This window comes from Synchiropus splendidus, chromosome 1 (assembly GCF_027744825.2).
Source record: "Synchiropus splendidus isolate RoL2022-P1 chromosome 1, RoL_Sspl_1.0, whole genome shotgun sequence".
In the NCBI taxonomy this organism is placed as follows: domain Eukaryota; kingdom Metazoa; phylum Chordata; class Actinopteri; order Syngnathiformes; family Callionymidae; genus Synchiropus; species Synchiropus splendidus.
The window spans coordinates 24,533,797-24,552,890 of record NC_071334.1 but is presented as its reverse complement, the minus strand read 5'-3'; the positions used below and the strand labels follow the sequence as shown (position 1 = coordinate 24,552,890).

The 19,094-nt window shown below is 43.1% G+C and overlaps 2 protein-coding genes across 4 annotated transcripts in view; both read left to right on the top strand.

Moving 5' to 3' along the window:
• ttyh2 (tweety family member 2) overlaps positions 1-1,673 on the top strand; it is a 32,940-nt gene extending 31,267 nt beyond the window's left edge. For both annotated transcript variants that reach the window (XM_053853728.1, XM_053853729.1), the window contains one exon: positions 328-1,673. In XM_053853728.1, the coding sequence (XP_053709703.1) occupies positions 328-408 (81 nt within the window). In that variant the 3' untranslated portion in view covers positions 409-1,673. The remainder of the gene's footprint in view (positions 1-327) is intronic.
• Positions 1,674-1,981: 308 nt separating this feature from the next.
• On the top strand, positions 1,982-18,756 carry kif19 (kinesin family member 19). 2 transcript variants are annotated; one of them, XM_053874793.1, is made up of 20 exons: positions 1,982-2,336; positions 3,214-3,294; positions 11,622-11,732; positions 11,806-11,893; positions 11,965-12,101; positions 12,886-13,011; positions 13,081-13,275; positions 13,514-13,660; positions 13,743-13,865; positions 13,943-14,099; positions 15,220-15,394; positions 15,464-15,662; positions 15,734-16,004; positions 16,216-16,340; positions 16,465-16,616; positions 16,682-16,790; positions 16,865-16,988; positions 17,060-17,439; positions 17,946-18,114; positions 18,185-18,756. In XM_053874793.1, the coding sequence occupies exons 1-20, from the start codon at positions 2,298-2,300 to the stop codon at positions 18,298-18,300; spliced, it is 3,024 nt and encodes a 1,007-aa protein (XP_053730768.1). In that variant the 5' UTR covers positions 1,982-2,297; the 3' UTR covers positions 18,301-18,756. The 2 variants fall into 2 exon arrangements, with proteins under 2 accessions (XP_053730768.1, XP_053730760.1); XM_053874785.1 differs by having other exon boundaries at positions 16,862-16,988.
• Positions 18,757-19,094: the final 338 nt, after the last annotated feature.

Here is a 19,094-nt window from a genome sequence, read left to right as displayed (position 1 = left end):
CTCTGCTCTGAAGGTCCCTGCTTAGTCTTAGAAATAACTGTTATTGTTGAATTGTTGGGTCATAGATCTTTCAGCTCAAGATCTAGCTTAAGCTGAAGAGCACAGGCAGCTGGCGCACTGAAGACATGTCTGCTCTCAATATTATCTGAAATATTGAAGTACTGGTGGTCAGACTACCACGGTTGATATGTGCACTTCCTCACGTTTTCAGAACGCCATACCACTCGTCCAGAGTAACCAATAAACCCACATATCACATGAGCACTACTTTGAAGAGTCACATGATTCCTTAAAAAGAAGGTTTCTAATCGCTTTTGTTTTCTGCAGTACTCCCCTACGATGAGGGCCACCTACCTGTCCATGACCGAGGAGCAGAGAAGACACTTTGGCAACGATTTCCAAGCATGAGCTTAATGAATCGGCACAAGTGTGATGCCACTGTGAGCTACAAGACTGGAACCTGCTGTTCTGTTGGACTCTTCATGGGGGCTCACATAGAGCAATTTCAGGAATTTTCAGGCTTCGATAGAGGACGACAGAAGTGGAAACTGAAAATGATGCACAAATACAATGAAGCACCACCAGTCAAAATGGACACTGAAAGTATTGGTACTTTTACCAATCGCTCTCCTCTTCCCCCATAGTCATGTGATATATATTGCTACACATCACTTCTTCATGAACCCCTTGAGCGACACACACCCCATCATGGCCAGATTTTTTTTTTTATTGTGAACCATCTGAACCAGCTTGTAGCACGACTGCACAAATTATTTTCCAACATCCAGCCTTTCACTCACATTGCTTTTAAATCTAGTAAACAATGGCAAATCTCAGATTGACCAATTTTAACAGTTTGTGACTATGACTGCTAGTAAAATCCAGGTAGAGCAAGACATTTCAAAGACTCTTAGTGACAGATTGTCCCCAAACTGCGACTGAATGAACGCAAATCCAACTGTAGGAGCACTTGCTTGAGAGAAGCAACATTGGACAAGGAGAATGCATATTATACTCAATAAAAACAGGTCTTAATGAGTGAAAAGTTAGCTACATCCAGTTGTTGTAATGTGGTCAGTGTCTCTTCGGTCAGTGAATCTCACAGTTCAGGACATTTGTCCCTGAAAATGTTTTCATCTCCCAAATCTATTCATATCAAGCCAGACTTTGCGTCATCATCATACAGTGTCATTCCGTATAGGCATTGGTAAGCAACAGCAGGAGGCGCTGTGGAGACATAAACCACTAACTTGTAAAGAAACTAGACAAACTGCGACGCTACAGATTGGTGTGTGCATACGTGTATGCAAAAACTATTAATTTTATAGGCTTTCATTTCAAATGTGCCATTTGTGGGTTTTTGTTTTTTTACAAATAATGTGGCTCTCTTTATGAAACCACTGGATTTTTTTGTTTGTTTGTTTTTTACTCTAGGGCCATAAACTGTGCTGAATTTACTAATATAAGTGTAGTTTGAAAACCTGTGCTCTCACTGATAATGACGTGTTCAGGTGAAATACACGAGCAGTTTTTTTTACTCGTGCTTTAATACATGCAGTTTATTTTTGTCAGCCGTTTTTCTGTTAGCATGACACACTGTACAGGCACTGGAACTGGTGCTTAACTGTTTGACCGCGATGTCATTGAGGGCCTGTTGTGTTGAATAAACTAAGTTTGATTAAGATGTTTGTGCTTCTTGTTTCGTGACTACAGGGGGGGGGGCGTGTTATATTGTCAATTCAGGACCCTGACCCATACAAGTTTGTCACAGTTCTTCTTAAGGACAGGACTTCCTGGAACTGTCCCTGCGAACTCCAAAAATATGAAAAGTGATTTTAACGGCGATCAGACGCGATATGATAATGTATCGTAGACAGCAACGTGGCGACGCTTTATGGTTGGCTCTGTTCGCTGCATGCGCACGCACGGATCTCCAGGGACACCACGCGCGTGCCTCCAGACGCTCACATGCGCAGGTGAAGCGGGAGTGCGCAGCAGCCTCTGCTCTGAGAGAGAAGTGACTGCTGCGATGAGCAGCAAGAGACGGCGGTTCCAGCTTCTGTAGCCCAAGATAACGACCTCCACTTTCCAGGCAGACTCCTAATACCAATGTGGACATGACGCCGCTTTTGGACTGAGAGTTGCTGGAAGAAAGGCTGTGCTGGAGGGACGGAAATCGGACGGTGAATTAAGCTAGTTGACGACGAGGGGCTCGCCGCTGTCGGCGGGGGCTTCGGTGCAGGTTCCAGGATGGAGCAGTGACTCGTACTGTTCACTTTGTCTGACCGAAAGTGACCATGAAGGACACCGTAGAGTCCAAGGACCACCAACTCACTGTAAGTGCAACACTGTTTTCATTTTTACTTTGTTGTTTATCCGCGTCCGGGGTGCTTCATGCTAAGTAGGACTGAATAATTGAAGTACCCGGACTCACCTGTATAACGTGTCATATGTGCCGTCCTCCGAGTGTTGACGGACGGAGGAAAAGGTGAACATGCACCTGCCTCGGTAGTTGGACTTCATATCAAAAAAGGAACCACACACACACACACACACACACACACACACACACCTATCTATCTATCTATCTATCTATCTATATAGCAGGTGCAAAATGACTTCATGAGAGGGTAGTATGGCTGGGTGTAGTGGGGACACTTCTGCCACCTGACAGACCAAAATACGTGTATCAAATGTAATTCTTCTTATGGGGCCCATGGCAGAAAGTATCAACTGAAGTGGTGTGTTGTACATTTCCCTGGATCTGCAAAATCTAAAGAAATACTAGTACTAACCAGCTTTCAGGTTAGTGTGTGCTTGTGGTTATAAACAGCGGTTATGTGGCAGCTGTTGTGCGTGTGTGATAGTTTGTGTATGACAAACAACAGTTTCATATAGATGAAAGCAGTTGGTGCCTGCCTCTTTTATACTGGTTCTGTTATTGCTGCTTGTCTACTGGATAAATGTGCGCGTCACAGACCTATTAAATGTTGCGTTAGGTTTTGCTGGTGGATAAACCATCACAGAGCAGCTGCTGCTGTGATACTTCCTGTTGAGTCATCGCCGAATCACATTGTGAAATGTTTTGTCTTTTGAAGCACAGTTTTCAATCATGTTGATATTCTCAAATGCGTTAATGATCTCTGTTGAGACTCATTTTGCTGGCTGCGTGTTTGAGATGAAAAATGCCTCTATATTGTTTGTCTCTCGCAGGTCGCATTGAGGATTCGGCCTCTCAGTGATGTGGAGCAGGAGGAGGGGGCGACCATCGTGGCTCACAGAGTAGATGAGCAGGTGAGACTTGTGCTTGCCTGTTGTCCACATTCTTTTTTTCAAGGTCAGGAGGTCACATGATTTAAAGTGAAATGACGTCAGCTGTGTAACGGCGAACACAGATAAGGTTTCTGTGGTGACTTCAGTGACGATTTGTTGTGAGGAGTGAGATAAATGAGTGAAAGCTCGAATGTCGACAGTGGTCAAGTCAGACTTGTTTATGACTGGAGACCATTAGACCTTAGTGCTTTGATGAACAACTCTGAAATTCTAAGGTTTTACAGAAGATTTCATTTGTTTATGCCTGTCATGTTTTCATAAGATTGTTATTTGGTTTCTTTATTTTTGTACATAAACTTTCCCCAAAACATGCCCTTAAGACAGCTAAGAATGTGTGGTGGGCACTGTTTGTTTTGAATGATTTTGTATAATGTCGAACTAAAAATCTGCACAGCCCAAAATAATAAAAGGCACAAAATAAATCTATCAACCAAGATACAGCTGACTGAAATATTGGTTTTCGTGAAATTCAACAGTCAACATGTTCTAAATAACCAACGATCGGAGTCAAGAGTGTAAAACAAACAGTCATGCACTGTAGATTTTGTTTTCTGAAAATCCTGTACAATCTTTCACTTTTATGAAAAATCTTTTTTTTTTTTTTTAATATAGCAGACTGTAGTACAGTAGCATGTTGTTGAGTCCTCTTTACCCAGGACCTCGGAGAAGTAGCTTCACCTCGGGTCTCTTTCCTGCTCCCTCCGGTCTGCTGTTTAGCAGCAGGACCAGTAGGTGTGTGGCGATAATGAACGAGGTGAAAATCATAATGAGTGTTGTTAAGTAGAAACCTGCTGATCTGTTTCTGCAGCTCCCAGTAGCCGGTGCTCCAGAGGGAAAAAAAACAACTACGCCCAGATTTAACTTTTCATCAAACCGGGTCAAGATGATGTTCATTGTGATGCCAAACAAGAATTTATTGCCTATTGAATGATAACATTACAATCACGCACAATTGAGTTGTAATTCTGAGTGGAGCCAATTGCGACTGTGTGGGCAAGCACGGGATTAACTAGTAAACCCAGATTAGCAAACAATGTTTATCCAGGATGTCGATGTTGATTATTACTGGCAAATGTATTCATGATGAAAATCACATCCGGGTATAGTTGTGTTGTTGTTGATGACCTCATGTCTCATGTGTTTCTGGTGGCCTCCCATGAGTGATGATGTTTTTGTGACTCGGAATTTGAGGTTAATTCACTGCGGTCACGTCTTGTCTTTACATTTAAGCAACCTGTCAACCCTGGTTTGCTGGAAAATATGGACAGCCTGACTTGGCCATTATCTTTATCATCTGTGTGTTATTTGTCATGAGCTGTGTCGAGGCTAAAAGAAGATTAGTTTACTTACTACGACTTAACAGGCAACAGGCCTTCTGTTAATGATGTCATCATTACACAAGCATATTTCATCACTTTGTGTGACAGCATCTTGAGGAGGCAAATAACTTAACTGTGACATATTAGCCATAATAAAAATAAATTCCGCAGATGATTCAGTGCCTTCAGCGGGAAAACTTTGGCAGCTCACTATGTGAACTCTAGATTAATCCAGGTGGGATTTTAGAATCGGTGAAGCGATTACCTGCGCTGACATGAATGAAGAGGATGGAGTCAGTTGGGTTGCAACAACACATGGATATAGTGAGATGAGAATGCACACCACTGACCCTCCTGTTTACGTGTTGCTGTGACAAACGAATGGCAGTTGGATCTTGGAAGTTAATTTTGGTACCGGTAATGCCGAATCACTTTATTCAGGTGTTACCCAAACTGTGTCATGAGCACAGCAACTTTCCCCGCGCAGGGCACTGATCAATATCATTATCCGGATAGACAAATCCAAAAGCTATTTAATATAGAGACATTCAGGAGATGGCCTCCGAAAATGGCCAAACCTTTTTTGCTTGCTTCTCCTGGTGAAGTGTTGTGTAAACATTGATGCTGTCTAAATCTAGTGCCTCCAACAGCTGTGCTCCAGGTCTTTCGTCCCCACTGTACTACAGCAGCGTCTGCACTTCTGGTTACTGTGCACCGATCCATCCGTCCAGCTCACCTATCAGTCCACTGTCACTCCAGAATCACAGCTCAGGAGACTTGAACTCTTTATTCAGGCTCAGTCCTGTACTGTAACTTTCAATTCTCCCCAAAATGTAGCGAAATATCTCATCTAAACATAATTTCTTGGAACAATAAACAACACTTTCCCCTTAGTGTACTTAGCATTAGAACAGATGGTTCAAGGAAACACTCAGACAGATTAATCCAGTGCGTTGAGTCTCTTGGAGTAGTCTGGCTGTCGCAGCATAAAGCAGACAACTCCGTACTGGTTAATCCTATTGAACCAGTTTAATTCTTAAGTTAAACCTTCAACCACCTGCTTTGCTGAGCTGTCTAAGGACCACCTTCGGACCCCCACCCACACACTCCACCTGCCACCTTGTTCGACCCTTCAAATCTTTTATCTTCCTGCTCTTCTCGTATGTTGGACTGTACGAGGAATGGGCAAGCAGAAAAACAATGACTCTGCTTTTGACTGGTGTCTCCATGGAGACCAGGCCTCACAATAAAGCATTCCCTGCTGGCTTCTTCTGACAGCCCTGGCGCTGTGGATTTCTTGTTTCAGAGCAGGCTGTTCATTCTCATATGTTGACAGAGAGGGAAAGTCATATATCAAATACACAACCGTTGGATGGAGTTGTTGGTCTGAGATTTCCATTACTAGATGCTTGTTTAAGTCCCTATTTGTTGATGTGATCATAAACCGACAAGTCGAGTGACTGTATGTCTCTAAATCTCTTGAATATGTATTTTTGAGGAAAACAAATTTTAGAATTACACTGGTGTCACAGTGAGTGTTGCTATTTAAATCTTTCTAGATTGAGCTGGGTTCTTGGGCTGCAACAAAGATAGAAGGAAATTGATACAAATCAATTATTAAAAGCGTGGGCGACACATTTTGTCATCATTGTTGTCGCATGAAGTTTGAGTTTATTTTAAAAAGTTGGGTTCAGCACGGAACGGTGGTTGAGGAAATACTGATAGGTGGCAGTTTGGCTGCCAATAACAACTTCATATGCCCGGCTGAATGTTGCACAAGCAGCTGTTTATTTAGTTATTATGATGTTTCTTTTCGGATTTTTCTGTTTACATCAATCCTAAATCAATTTTTTGCCAGCCATTGTATCAAGCTTGGCATTTATGAACGGCTGTTTATGGGGTCTTGGTGTCATCATGGTAGCGCAAGAGGTTTTTTGCGTGTTTAAGGTGATCCTCGTGGTAAGTGTTTGTGAGTAGAGGGACATGAATCATACTGTAGCAATGTAAGGCAGTCGTTTGATGTATGCTTGCAGAATGTATGCATGCCTCCATGACTTCATGTTGGCTATGACCATAAAGGATATTAATGAGCAATCTTTTCAGCTGCTGTTGTTTACTGGGGCGCTAAGACCCAATACAGAGTTTTCTGGGTCTGTCAGAGAACTCCACCATTGCTCCAACACACTGCTGAATGGCCCTCTAAATGTGGCAAAACAAGACCATGCTTTGTTCCTCCAAACTGCTGGCTGTGTAAAAAGCACCACCACGGACCCTCTGAGGGAGAAAGACTACTTTTAGTTGTAAAGATTTACTCTCAATACACGAGAGCCAAGACCTTAAGAGCTACAGTGGGCCAGTGGCAGGTTTATTTTGTGTCACTCAGGGAAGCCAGATCTCTTTCTGACAAAGCAAGTTAACAGAAATAGACTGTCTGACCCTGGAAAATGGATAAGCTTCCTCTGACTTGTTTTCTCCCCTGATCCCGGCACGTACAGCTTGACTTTTACAAGAGCCCTGATGTGTTTCATGCAGACTCTCTTCTTGTTCACCCTGTGCTCTCCACTGCTAATCTTTGTGAGAGAGCCAGGCGTGGCATTTTTCCTGTAGTACCATAGAGGCCTCAAGTGCCCTGCAGGTGGTCTTCTGATAAACATGATGATCCCCCTCTCTGACGAACGGAAGCTGGGTCTTGGATGGAGCTTGAAGTTGATTTGTTAATTTAGTAGAAAAACTCAAGAGAGGAATACAACTTCATTGTTTACTTGTGTTTACAAGAGCTTCCTGAACACTGCTTGTTTGGCTCTTCACTTACTAATTCTGTATGCTGGTTTACGCCAGGTATTTTAAGCAGGCCAACTACCGGACTAAACAGCAGCTTAGTTAGCCACGTCCTAGTTCTTCTTTCTGGCTATGAGCAGTGATTTGGAACACGACGAGGACGTTCAATTTTTTCTGAATCTCTTTTTTTCTGAATTGGTTCTGGAACCTGTTTTTGCTCCCAATCAAAATTACATCTGCATGACTTGGTTAAATGGGATGCTATTTAGCAGAAAAGGTTCTTTAACTCTGCACGGTCACGGAAACACTTTGGGTTTTGAGACAAAGATCGGAAATGTCTGCCAAAATTTTGATGATGGTACATCCATCCAAACATATTACATAACCCCATATGAAGATCATGCAATCCAGCTCCAAGTATCAGGTACACATGGCAGTCCTAGACAAAACTGACCGCCAGGACCATTGAAACAGGATATCCAGTTGCATTGTTGTTTTCTATCAGATAACAATTGTGAGCTCTGACTTTCCAAAAGCTTTGGTTTGGAGTCACAGCTGCGACACGACAGATCTCTTAGTCTGATCTTGACCCTTTGTTCCGGCCGTTATCCTCTCACAGATGTCACTGTAGACCGTGCTGCGGTTATGTCATTGTGTCACCGAGAGATAAGAGCCAATAAAGAAACAGGAGTTGACTCTAATGGTGGCTATAATTAGAAGTCCAAATAAAAAATAGAACGTTCTGAGGGTTTAAGCGAGGTTGTGTTTTTACCCCGACTGGCTCAAAGTGTATTAATTTGGAGAGCCATTCCAAAGAGCAGTGGCAATACTTTCTGGGGTTTTGTGTTATTTTTTTTTTCAATTTAAACTCCCTTTAAGTCACTCCATGACTTAGTGGCTTCATGGCCCCTTTCTACTGTTGCTCACACACATAAGTGTAAATATACACAATATACCATTGGTTGATCAAATGAGAACATATTCCAACTGAAGTGTTTTTCAATAAGAATGATGTTTTACGCTAAACCAAATAACAAACCATGATTTCAAATGAGATAGGAAACAGAAGATTGCAGCATTTTCTTGTGATTGCCCTTCATTCAGGACACAATCCCATCCCAGTGGTCGAAGTTGTGGAAACTTCATTTATCAAAACTGCTGGGACACGAGGAGCAGAAAATATGTGAGTTTGTGTCTGATGTCAGAAGCAACACCAATGAGAGATTTGAAGGTTTCTGCATTATTAGGTAATCACATTTTAATATTTGCACTGAAAAATGTTCTCTGTGAAAGAAAGTTCATACAATGTTAATCTGGGTGAATAAATAATTTTGAATGGAATGAATTAGCCAAAATCATCGTAAAGTCCCTCTGAGCTGTACTTATAAGACAAGATCAAATTTATCTTCTGAAAAAAAATGAAGGAAGCATTTCATGGTACAACTTGCTGCAAATATCTATGACGAAAAATCTAATGGGTCCCATGTTCACCAACCTGTGAATTTACTGTTTGATGATATGCTCTTTTATATATGTTGTGTATTTATGTTTCTCTTTTTTTTCTTCTTCTGTGACCAATTAATTTGTTACCTCAATTATATATATCTGTCGCCATCCACCCTGAAACTAGAGTCTTTAAGGCGGGTCAATGTCAAATAACTGCTGACTTTTGTTCCCTTGGCAGTGATCTGGTCTTGGCAGGATCAAGCCTGCTGTAGACAGAGCAGCCAAACTTGTGAAACCACATCCTAGTTCTGAATTATGGATCCATTGTGGGAGCTGGTCGCGTGACACTCAGCCTGAAGGCCAACCAATGTATTCTTGCTGTTGAACGACTGGAATAGCAGGGTGGGAGGTTTACAGTCTTAAAGGGCAGCGCTGGCAGCCGCATCACACCTGACTGCTGTCCGTGGCATTTACTCCAGCCATCTCACTAATTGGTTTCATGTCTCTGCATGGATCGGCTGTTGTTAAAGACGTTGGCTGATCTGTGTGAGTGGATGAATATTTCATCAAAGGCTTTCAGAGCCATAATGTGTCAGTTCACACTTTTGTCTGCCACATGGGGTCCAGTTCAGCGCCAGTCCAGAAATTAATAGCGGCCACAGGTCAATTGTTGAAAACATGATTGAAACGACGAGAAAGGGGTTCAAGCTGTCAAGCAGGAAATTAAAAAATGTCAATGAGTTCAAGAGAGCAATGAGTTGGCCGCAAGAGTGAAAAGGTTGATCCCGGGGCATCAGGGGTTATGGTCCTGCTGTGACTCCCGTGAACTGCAGGGATTAAACACAGTTACACGTCTGCTAATGCTTAGGTGGTAAACAAGTTGATGAACAAATAAGAAGTGGTGTTGTGTTGCCTTGTCTTGTGTCGTCTCCAAATCCATCATCCACTCTTCCTTTGCCATTACATCCCATACAGTAGCATCACTTCTGTCAGGTGTATGACTAGTTGACTGAACTTATCGAACTTAACATGAAAGTGGTTGTGTAACTCCGATACAATGACTTCATGACATAACTTTCTTCTTTGACTACACATGGCACATGTCATAACTTTGATACCTTTTCATACTGTAATCTCAAGCTGTCTACACCATTGTGCTTTTTTTCCCTTTCAACATCCTTCCATTAAACTTCTGTAATTGAATGTTAGATTAAGTTTTCAGAGCAGCAGCTGGAGGATGTGTAAGAAGGTAACTGAAGAAAAACAGGTGACAGACAGTACCAATGGTGTTATCAACACCTCCTCCATTAATGATTCTCCCAAGGGAGGAGGGGAAACAGGGAGATGCATCTACTGCGCACACAATGATGCCACACCCAACCTCGATGGATTTAGTGGCACACACACGTGAGGTAGAAATGGCTGTGTTCTTGGTGTGCACAACTGTATTCTCCCTCACAAATGTTCACCAGATTTCTCCAGTATTCACGAGAGAGAAATGATTTTTTGTTTTTTCTGTGGGATAGATGGAATAACTTAGCCACCCTCAGCACTCATTTACGCTCAGTGGGTGAATGAGGTCACTTACCTGCCCTCAATTTGGATACTATGAGAGACCATGCACCAGATTGAGGAATTATGTCTCTACTCTGACACAGTAAACTCAGCTGCCCCTGCAACATCGCAACCCATGGGAATAAATTAATCACGATTCAATATGTGTATTCATGCATTAAGATAGATATTACATCTATCTGGATTTTCTCTCTGTATTAAAATATTTACAATGTGACAGGCGGCTCCTCGGAAGGTTTTCCATGGGTTAACCAAGGGACATCGACTGAGATTCAATTTTTTTCGTTGCTTAGGAACAGACAGGGGTTAAAGTGGATCCAGGGGTTTGTCCACAATACAGTAGTGACTTGAATGTGTGTGTGTGACTGCCATTTTATTGTGAAGGACTTCAAGGCATTTTGAAGACAACCCAAAATATTTTTTGTAGCTGTCTAAGAAACATCCCAGGCTTCTACTAGTAGATCTGAATTAGCCATTGAATGCTGAGTTTGGGATTTACAGACAACATATGATCCTGCAGGTGACACGCTTGTCCAAAAAGTTGGTACTGTGCTGACTCATCATCTGCCACAGTATCTGAAATGTGATCAGAATGCAAGCACCAATCAGAATGGAGGGGGTTTGGAGCTTGGTTTCAAAATCCTCTCCTTCTGTTCTTGTCAGTTTTATTGAAAGGTAAATCTCTGCCCTTGAATTTCAATCGAGTGGCTTCAAAGTGCGCGCCTCACTGGTGGAGGATGCTTATTAAACAAGCCAGGGCCTTCTCAGCCACTGAACCTGGCCAGCCCCCAAGGCTCATCCTGTGTATATTGTTAAAATGCTGCGAACAGTTCAAAGGGTCTGGGATTTTATTCTTGGTTACTATGCATGCGGTTTTTGCACACCATAGCCCCCTGAATCCTGAGTGTTGAGTTCAATAGTGGATGGACAAGCTGTACACTTAGTGTTTAAGTACAGTTTTTTGTCACTGAGGTTCTTGGTAAAAATGACTTATTCCGATTTAATCGAGAACCTCAGATGTACTGTAGAGGAGGTTGTTCTGACTTGTGGCGATCTGTGCCTCGAGTGGTGAGATTTTATCTCATGTATTTAGAATGTATTATGATTTATAACCTTATTACTTGTTCTGATGATTTTTTATCTGGACTCTTTCAACTGTGTCTCGGTCAGATGGTGGTTCTGATGGACCCGATGGAGGATCCAGATGACATTCTTCGTGCCCACCGCTCTAGAGAGAAGACTTACATGTTCGATGTGGCGTTTGACTTCTCAGCCACTCAAGTATTGTACTTCAGAATTTTTGTTGTTGTAATAAGTTTGTTTGTGTCACTAATGTCTGGTAAATAATCTGCAGGAGGAAGTTTACAGAGCAACAACCAAAGGTCTGATCGAAGGGCTCATATCAGGCTATAATGCCACTGTCTTTGCCTATGGACCTACAGGTTTGTCGTGACTACAGTGTGTGCATTCGGCTGCATGTTTGACTATACTGACTATATCTTTCTTGGCTCAGGTTGTGGGAAAACATACACCATGTTGGGGACTGACAAGGAGCCTGGCATCTATGTTCGTACACTGAACGACTTGTTTCGTGCCATCGAGGAGACCAGTGACGACATGCAGTACAGCGTCTCAATGTCTTATTTGGAGGTAAGAGAACATTCTCCTCAGAAAGTCATTTAGCCAATGTTTCATCTGCCTTTACCTGCAGGCGCTGTGCACATCAACATGCTAACCCAATAGCTTGCATCATTCAAATAAAGAGAGCTGCTTCCTGTTTATCACAATGAGACTCACAGTTGGTTGTTTACCATTAAGTAATGCTGGCTGCTCACTGACTATATTTGAAGAACGAGAATGCTTGGTAAGACAGAGTCAGGGTGAATTCAATCAAATACATTGACTGCAATGTGGATACCTTTTTTACTGCCGTGCTAAGTAAATTGCGCACATCTGTTGCTGCCCTTGGAACAAGTGCAATGTCCCACACACGCACACACGCTTGGACCACTATTGTTACTTTATGGTCCATCTGTCTGTTGTGTTTACCTAAAGGAGAGACCTCTTAGCCATGGAAAACAGTGTGTTTACAACAATAGTCACAACGGGGACCTGATTGATTTGCTGTCATTTGTTTTATTCCCAATGAAAAGTTACGTTCACCATTTGCACTGCAAAACAACTTCTGCTATGTTACCATGTTGTATCTTTGTTTTTAATCTACATACAATGCACTTACTTTCCTATTCCTGACTCTCTTGCTTGACACCATTTGTTTCTACCTATGCTTTATAATCGCCAGTCAGCGGCACTCATTTCATTTCAATAAAGCCTTTTCTATGTTTCTAGTTGTCCTCTAAAAAGCAGATGTGAATGAAGCTTTGCTGTTATGAAGAAAGATCCACTCTAATATTTATGCTGACATCTATTGTAGATCTATAATGAGATGATCCGCGACCTACTGAACCCAGCAACAGGTTTTCTGGACCTGAGAGAAGATTCCAAAGGAGTCATTCAGGTAGCAGGAATAACTGAGGTGTCCACCATCAATGCACAAGAGGTTAGCGCTTCGATTCCTTAACAGCAAAAGCCCTTAGCTGAATAACTAACTCAATGTTTGCATTCACAGATCATGGAGTTGCTGATGAAAGGAAACAAGCAGCGCACGCAGGAGCCAACAGCTGCCAACCGGACATCGTCACGCTCCCACGCTGTCCTGCAAGTGGCAGTCAGGCAGCGGAGTCGTTGTAGGGATGTCCTGCAAGAAGTTCGCTTTGCCCGTCTGTTCATGATTGATCTTGCTGGTTCTGAAAGAGCTGCACAGGTTTGTTCAAGTGTCACTTCTCCTCACAAGGAACCCAGAGATTTTTGGTTTTTCTTATTCTTTTATATGTAGCAGATGTTTTGGGTTTGTTTTTTTTTTCCACTTTTTGTCTGTATTTTGTCTGTTTTATCACCAAAACCATAATAATATGTAGCCATTTATCTTTACCACCACTTAATTATTTTAAATATTTAATGAGTATCATGTTATTTACTAAGCATGCACTTTTCAAAATCAGACTCAGAACCGAGGACAGAGGTTGAAGGAAGGCGCTCACATCAATCGTTCCCTACTCGCGCTGGGCAACTGCATCAATGCTCTGAGCGACAAAAACGGGAACAAGTACGTCAACTACAGAGACAGCAAGCTAACTCGTCTCCTGAAGGTAGAATGTCATGTAAAATTTATTTTCACGAGTATTTTTGGAAATGCTTTAGATTTTTTTTTTTCCAATCTCTGACTGACAGGACTCCCTGGGAGGAAACAGTCGGACAGTTATGATCGCACACATCAGTCCAGCATCTGTGGCTTTTGAGGAATCACGAAACACACTGACTTATGCTGACCGTGCCAAAAGTATTAGAACCCGGGTAAGGATTCTGTCTGATTTTCATTCTTCTGCTGTTCAACTAAGAAACATTTTTCCCTTCTCATGTTCTGTTTTCAGGTCAAAAAGAACTTGATCAATGTTTCCTACCACATCGCCCAGTACACCAACATTATTTCTGACCTGCGCTGTGAGATTCAGCGGCTGAAGAGCAAAATCGCAGATCAAGCAAGCCGTCAGATCAGCTCTGACCATGCTGATATCCGCCATGTGCAGGGTAAGACTTAAATAGAGTGTTTCTTTCTGGTAGAGTAGTTCTTTAACATGAACACAGAGAGTGGGTTTTACTAAGATTCCAAAGTGGAATGACTCAAACAATGCTGTACAAAGCTAAATCAGACAAATGGATCCTCTTTTCAGCAGGTGGGCTCCAAAAGAATTTTGTACCATCAACAATCTGTACTTAGAGGGGAGGTTTGCAACGTGTTCCCAGTTACAAAGTTTTAATCTGGTCTCCCTACTGGTTGGTCTCTTTGACAAGGCAGCCCCATCATTGCATCTCAAAGAGGCATGGGAAACATGGACAAGAATATACGTGATGATGTATGGGAAAAGGGATTGTCTCGGATCAAACTCTGTTCTAATAAAGGCAGTCTTATCTGATCAAATCGAAACACCAGATTTCAACTCATCCAATTTAAAGTTGCTCACAGGTTGTACTTATCTAAAACTAGACTCAATATAACTTTTCCATTTCCTCCTTATGTGATCGCTGCTCGGGGGGAATAAATGCCTTAGCACTTCGAGGAAATGCTGCGACTTGCTGTATACTTATAACAAAATTTTGGTCTGAGTTAGATTTCATCTTACAAAGTACTGTACATGTTATTAAGAGTCCTCCTTTAAACTGTGTCATTCTCAACAACAAGCTCTTGCTTTTTTGAATGATTGTTGCAAAGCGAGTTATCCTGAGTGAATGTCTTTGCCATCCTATTTTTAAAAATGGCTGAATGGCATGGTTTCCCTCCTGCATCTTGAAGAAATAAGATACACTCTCTCCATTTCACAAGATCTGGGGACCATTTGGTTGTAATCGAGAAGAACAATGACTGATTATTCAGTTTTGTTTTGCTGTGCTTCTACAAGAAGCGGTTCGAACTCTATGACCCACTGTATTTGGATTATGGTATTTGTACTTGCAATGTGGAAGAAAGAAGAATGGACAGGCTGTACACTTAGTGTTTACTGTATATATATATATATATATATATATATATATATATATATATATATATTTTTTTTTTTTTTTTTTTTTTGTCACTGAGGTTCATGGTAAAAATGAGTTAGGCAAGGTTAGTTTTGGTGACTCATTGCTCTTATTTCTATATGCCCTGCAGCTGAGGTCCAGGCTCATTCCAGCCAAAAGAGTCGGGCAGAGATGGACCAGCTGAGGGAGCAACTGTTGGATGCCTTCAGTCAGCAAATGGAGATCAGAAGAAGCTTGATGGAGCTGGACAGCAGTAACATGGAGATCCAGATGGATACATCCAAAAACCTGCTGACCATCGCAGAGTCAGTCTTAAACTCCTCACTGTCCACAACAATGGGGAACTTTGACTAAGTGTGATGTGTGCTGTCCAGCTGGGAGCAGGAGCGATGTCGGCGCAGGAGGAAGTGGCGAGCTGAGCGGAGGAAAGAAAGTGCGAACAAGGATGACAGCGAGAAGGACTCGGATTCTCCAGAGTCGCCGCCAGACAGCAGTGAGACACGAGAAGTGTCGCTGGCCCGAGAGAACCTGTTGTTGCTGACGACTGAGCAGAAGAAGATTCACAAACAAAAGGTAGTGCGAACTTTGTTTTTATTTCAATGTTTAAGCGATCTCTGACACCAGATGGTGGTTTCTCTTGGAAGTGCATACTGGAGCGACGGTTCCTGGAGCTTCGAGAACGGGCACAGCGTCTGGAGGAGCTGCTGCCTCGAAGGGTCAGCTCAGAGGAGCAGCGAGAGGTGCTGGGTCTACTCTGTAAAGTGCACGAGCTGGAGATCGAGAATGCGGAGATGCAGTCCAGCGCCTTGCTCAAGGACAACGTCATCCGACAGAAGAACTTCGTGGTTCAACGATTTGAACAGCACAGAAACCTTTGTGATGAAATCATTCAGCAGCAGCGGCAGTTCATAGACAGTACGTTTCTTTGAAAGCTACATCACAAACCTTTCACGTTTTGTTTTGAAATCAATTTGCGTAGTAGCAGGATTTTCACTTCATCGGACCGGGATTTTTATCATAGAGCTGCCAAGTTCAAAACTATTACTGAAGCAATGTGTAAATATGATGTAGCTGTTTCAGTGATGAGCAGAGTTAAATTATTCTGTTCTCATGATTGTTTGTCCAGATCACAGTCTGCTCGTGCCCTCGCACCTTCAGGAACTGTACGACATTTACACTCGAGAACTGGATGAGAGGAAACTGGATCGAGCACTTGCCCTGGAGAAGGTGACCATCAGGCACAACCTCAAGGTAAACTGAAAGGTTTACTCATTGGTTGTTGCTCTCATGAATGTAGAGCTGTGCTGCAGTGGTAAATAGTCCAAAAAAAACTTCAACTGTTGTTGAAATATAAATATACTCGCCATCCCTTCAGGAGTCGTCGCTTCCCAAAATCACACTACCGGGTCAGAGTCGGGACGTCATGCAGGATGTGGACTCGGATCAGGAGAGCGTTCGTCTTGTGGAGAACCATCACACCAGATTCCGCCGGCACACTCTTCCTCCAATCCTGCCAGAGTCTGATCTGTACGTTTGATGAGTCCAATAAAAAAGTCCTCGTAGGAGGATCAATTGATTTCTTCTCTCACCAGTGACAGCAACAAAATGTTCAAGTGCAGCAACATTTACGCCCGACAGCTGAAGAACTCAGGTTTGACCACTTCGCCTCCGGTTCACATTGGGAGCCGAAACATCCGAGAGGTGAGAGGAAGATCAAGGATGATGTGAAGATAACTCAGTAAGGTTGAGAGAATTCACTGTCGTTGTTTCAGCAGATGCTGCCACTCACCACCGAAAAGTCTTTGAGCTTCAGTCTGATGAGTCACAGTGTCAGCAGCCAACTGGACTCTTCACCTGAGAGCAGTGAGGCTGGTGTGGAGGCTCCCATGTCACTAAATGGTACAGTTGAGATGAGGAAGTGGGTTGCGTTGATTTGTTATTCCACTCTGGTGAAAACCTTTTTTTCTCAGAGCGTCAACAAATCCAAAAAGGTGTGCAGAACATTGTGGTGAAAGCGGCTCGTCGGCGCTCAAAGGCTGTGGAAGTGGATTCCTTGCGGCTGCCGCCCCCATCTCCACTGGATCCCTACAAACAGAAGAGCAGCCTTTCTTTAAGTGACGCGCCCCCTAGAGGTGGCCAAGCCACACGAGGCAGGCCGCAGGTACCTGAACTGAGGCACGCGACGTCAGACGACAACCTGTCTAGCAGCACTGGCGAGGGGCCAAACCCACAGAGTACCTGGACACGCCCACACCAACGCCATGTGACCAACAAGCTCCCACACGAGGGGGACTTCGAAGCTCGACGCAAGAAGAGACGTTCACGATCATTTGAGGTCACAGGTCAAGCAGTGAGTATTCCGTCATGACTTAAGGTTTCCACGTTTCCATCCATTTGGTTGTGATTCCTTGTTACCAAACACTTGGAGCGTGTGCATCTGGCAACAAAGAGGCCTGATGGATCCTTCTACATGCAGTAGGCAGAGGTTACAATAATACAGAGGTTTTCAGCGCTAAAAATGTCTGCTTGTTGGTCAGCTTGCCTGAATCGCTATTCTAACTGTGGATTTAAGTCACCGAAAATCTCCATGAGAGTAGAATTGTCTTTGATGTTGTACAGGTCTGCAGCCCTTTTTTCTTCCATCTGTGAGAGATTTTCCACATTACATTTGCGTCAGCCCTCTCACGTAGCTCGACAAACACTTCTGTTGCCAAAATGCTCACTCACCCTTCCGTATGTCACTGTTTACAAACTGAACAGGTCTGTAGGAATCACTTTGTGCGTTTACAGGCTTGTCAAGATTTTATCATATTATACTTGGCCACCAGAAAGTCTCATCTTTGGGTTTGTCTGCAGCTTCCACAGACCAAGACCATGAAAGCGCAACGGTTCCGCCCTCTCGATAGCACTTCTGACCCCCACCTACACATCAATGGCCTCCCCCAGGCACCCGTGCTCCGGCCTCAGAACCGAGGAGTCCAGCCTCTTGCCAAAGTCCGACTTCCTCCCAGCAACCAGCGGACAGGTGAGTGACCCGCTCCGTGGATGCTGCTGTCCTAACCTTACTGTCTTGACCCTGGTCCGTGTCTCAACAGGTTCTGACTCTCCCAACTCTCATGTCACTAACCTGAAGAAGGCGCAACAATTCCGGCAGCCGCAGCCACTCCTCTACATCACCACAATGGGAAGCCAACGAACCCGCCGACACTAACACGGTCAACTCACGACCCTGCTCTACGCTGAGTGTGGGTGTCTGAGTGCCTCTTATGGGTCTTGACACAGCAATGCTTTTGTGACAGTAGTATTGTAAACAGATCAGAATGAAAGAGACTTGCCTTTACCAAGCTTCGAATATATCTCTTGTTTGCATGACCCTCACCAGCAACCCATCTTGGCTCCACTATTCTGAAAGTAAACCTAGTTATTATAGTCTGACTACTGTCTTAGTTCACTGAAGAGTACCTGTTCTTTGTGGCGGGTAAACACTTCTTCTCAGCCGTGCACGGATCTGTGTTTAAAGAATGTCGCTTTTGTGCGGTGAGGAGCACTGACCTCAAAAGACTTGTTTGTGAACTGAAGATGTACTTATTTTTACTCATACACTCTTTTTGTTTAGGGAGTTTTAATACTTTCTACTTCTGATTTTTGTAAAGTTTTGTATTTTCAACCGAATAAATGAATTTTTAAAACGTTTACAAAGTTTTATGTTTTTACCTGGAGTGATGCTGTTGGTGTGAAATGCACTATAAACCACATAATGCTATGCATTTTTGCTGTTGCTCTTCCGATTGTCAGACATGTAATAATAATAATAATAATAATGGCTTAGATTTATATATCACTTTTAAAGGGAGGCTGTACAGACACCACTCCTCAGTCACACCAGTTGTGGAAAGCTGCACTTGTAGCCACAGCTGCCCTGGGGCAGACTGATGGAAGCCTGGCTGCCAGCATGTGCACAACACTCTGACCACTGCCATGGTCTTTCACACCCATTCATATGAT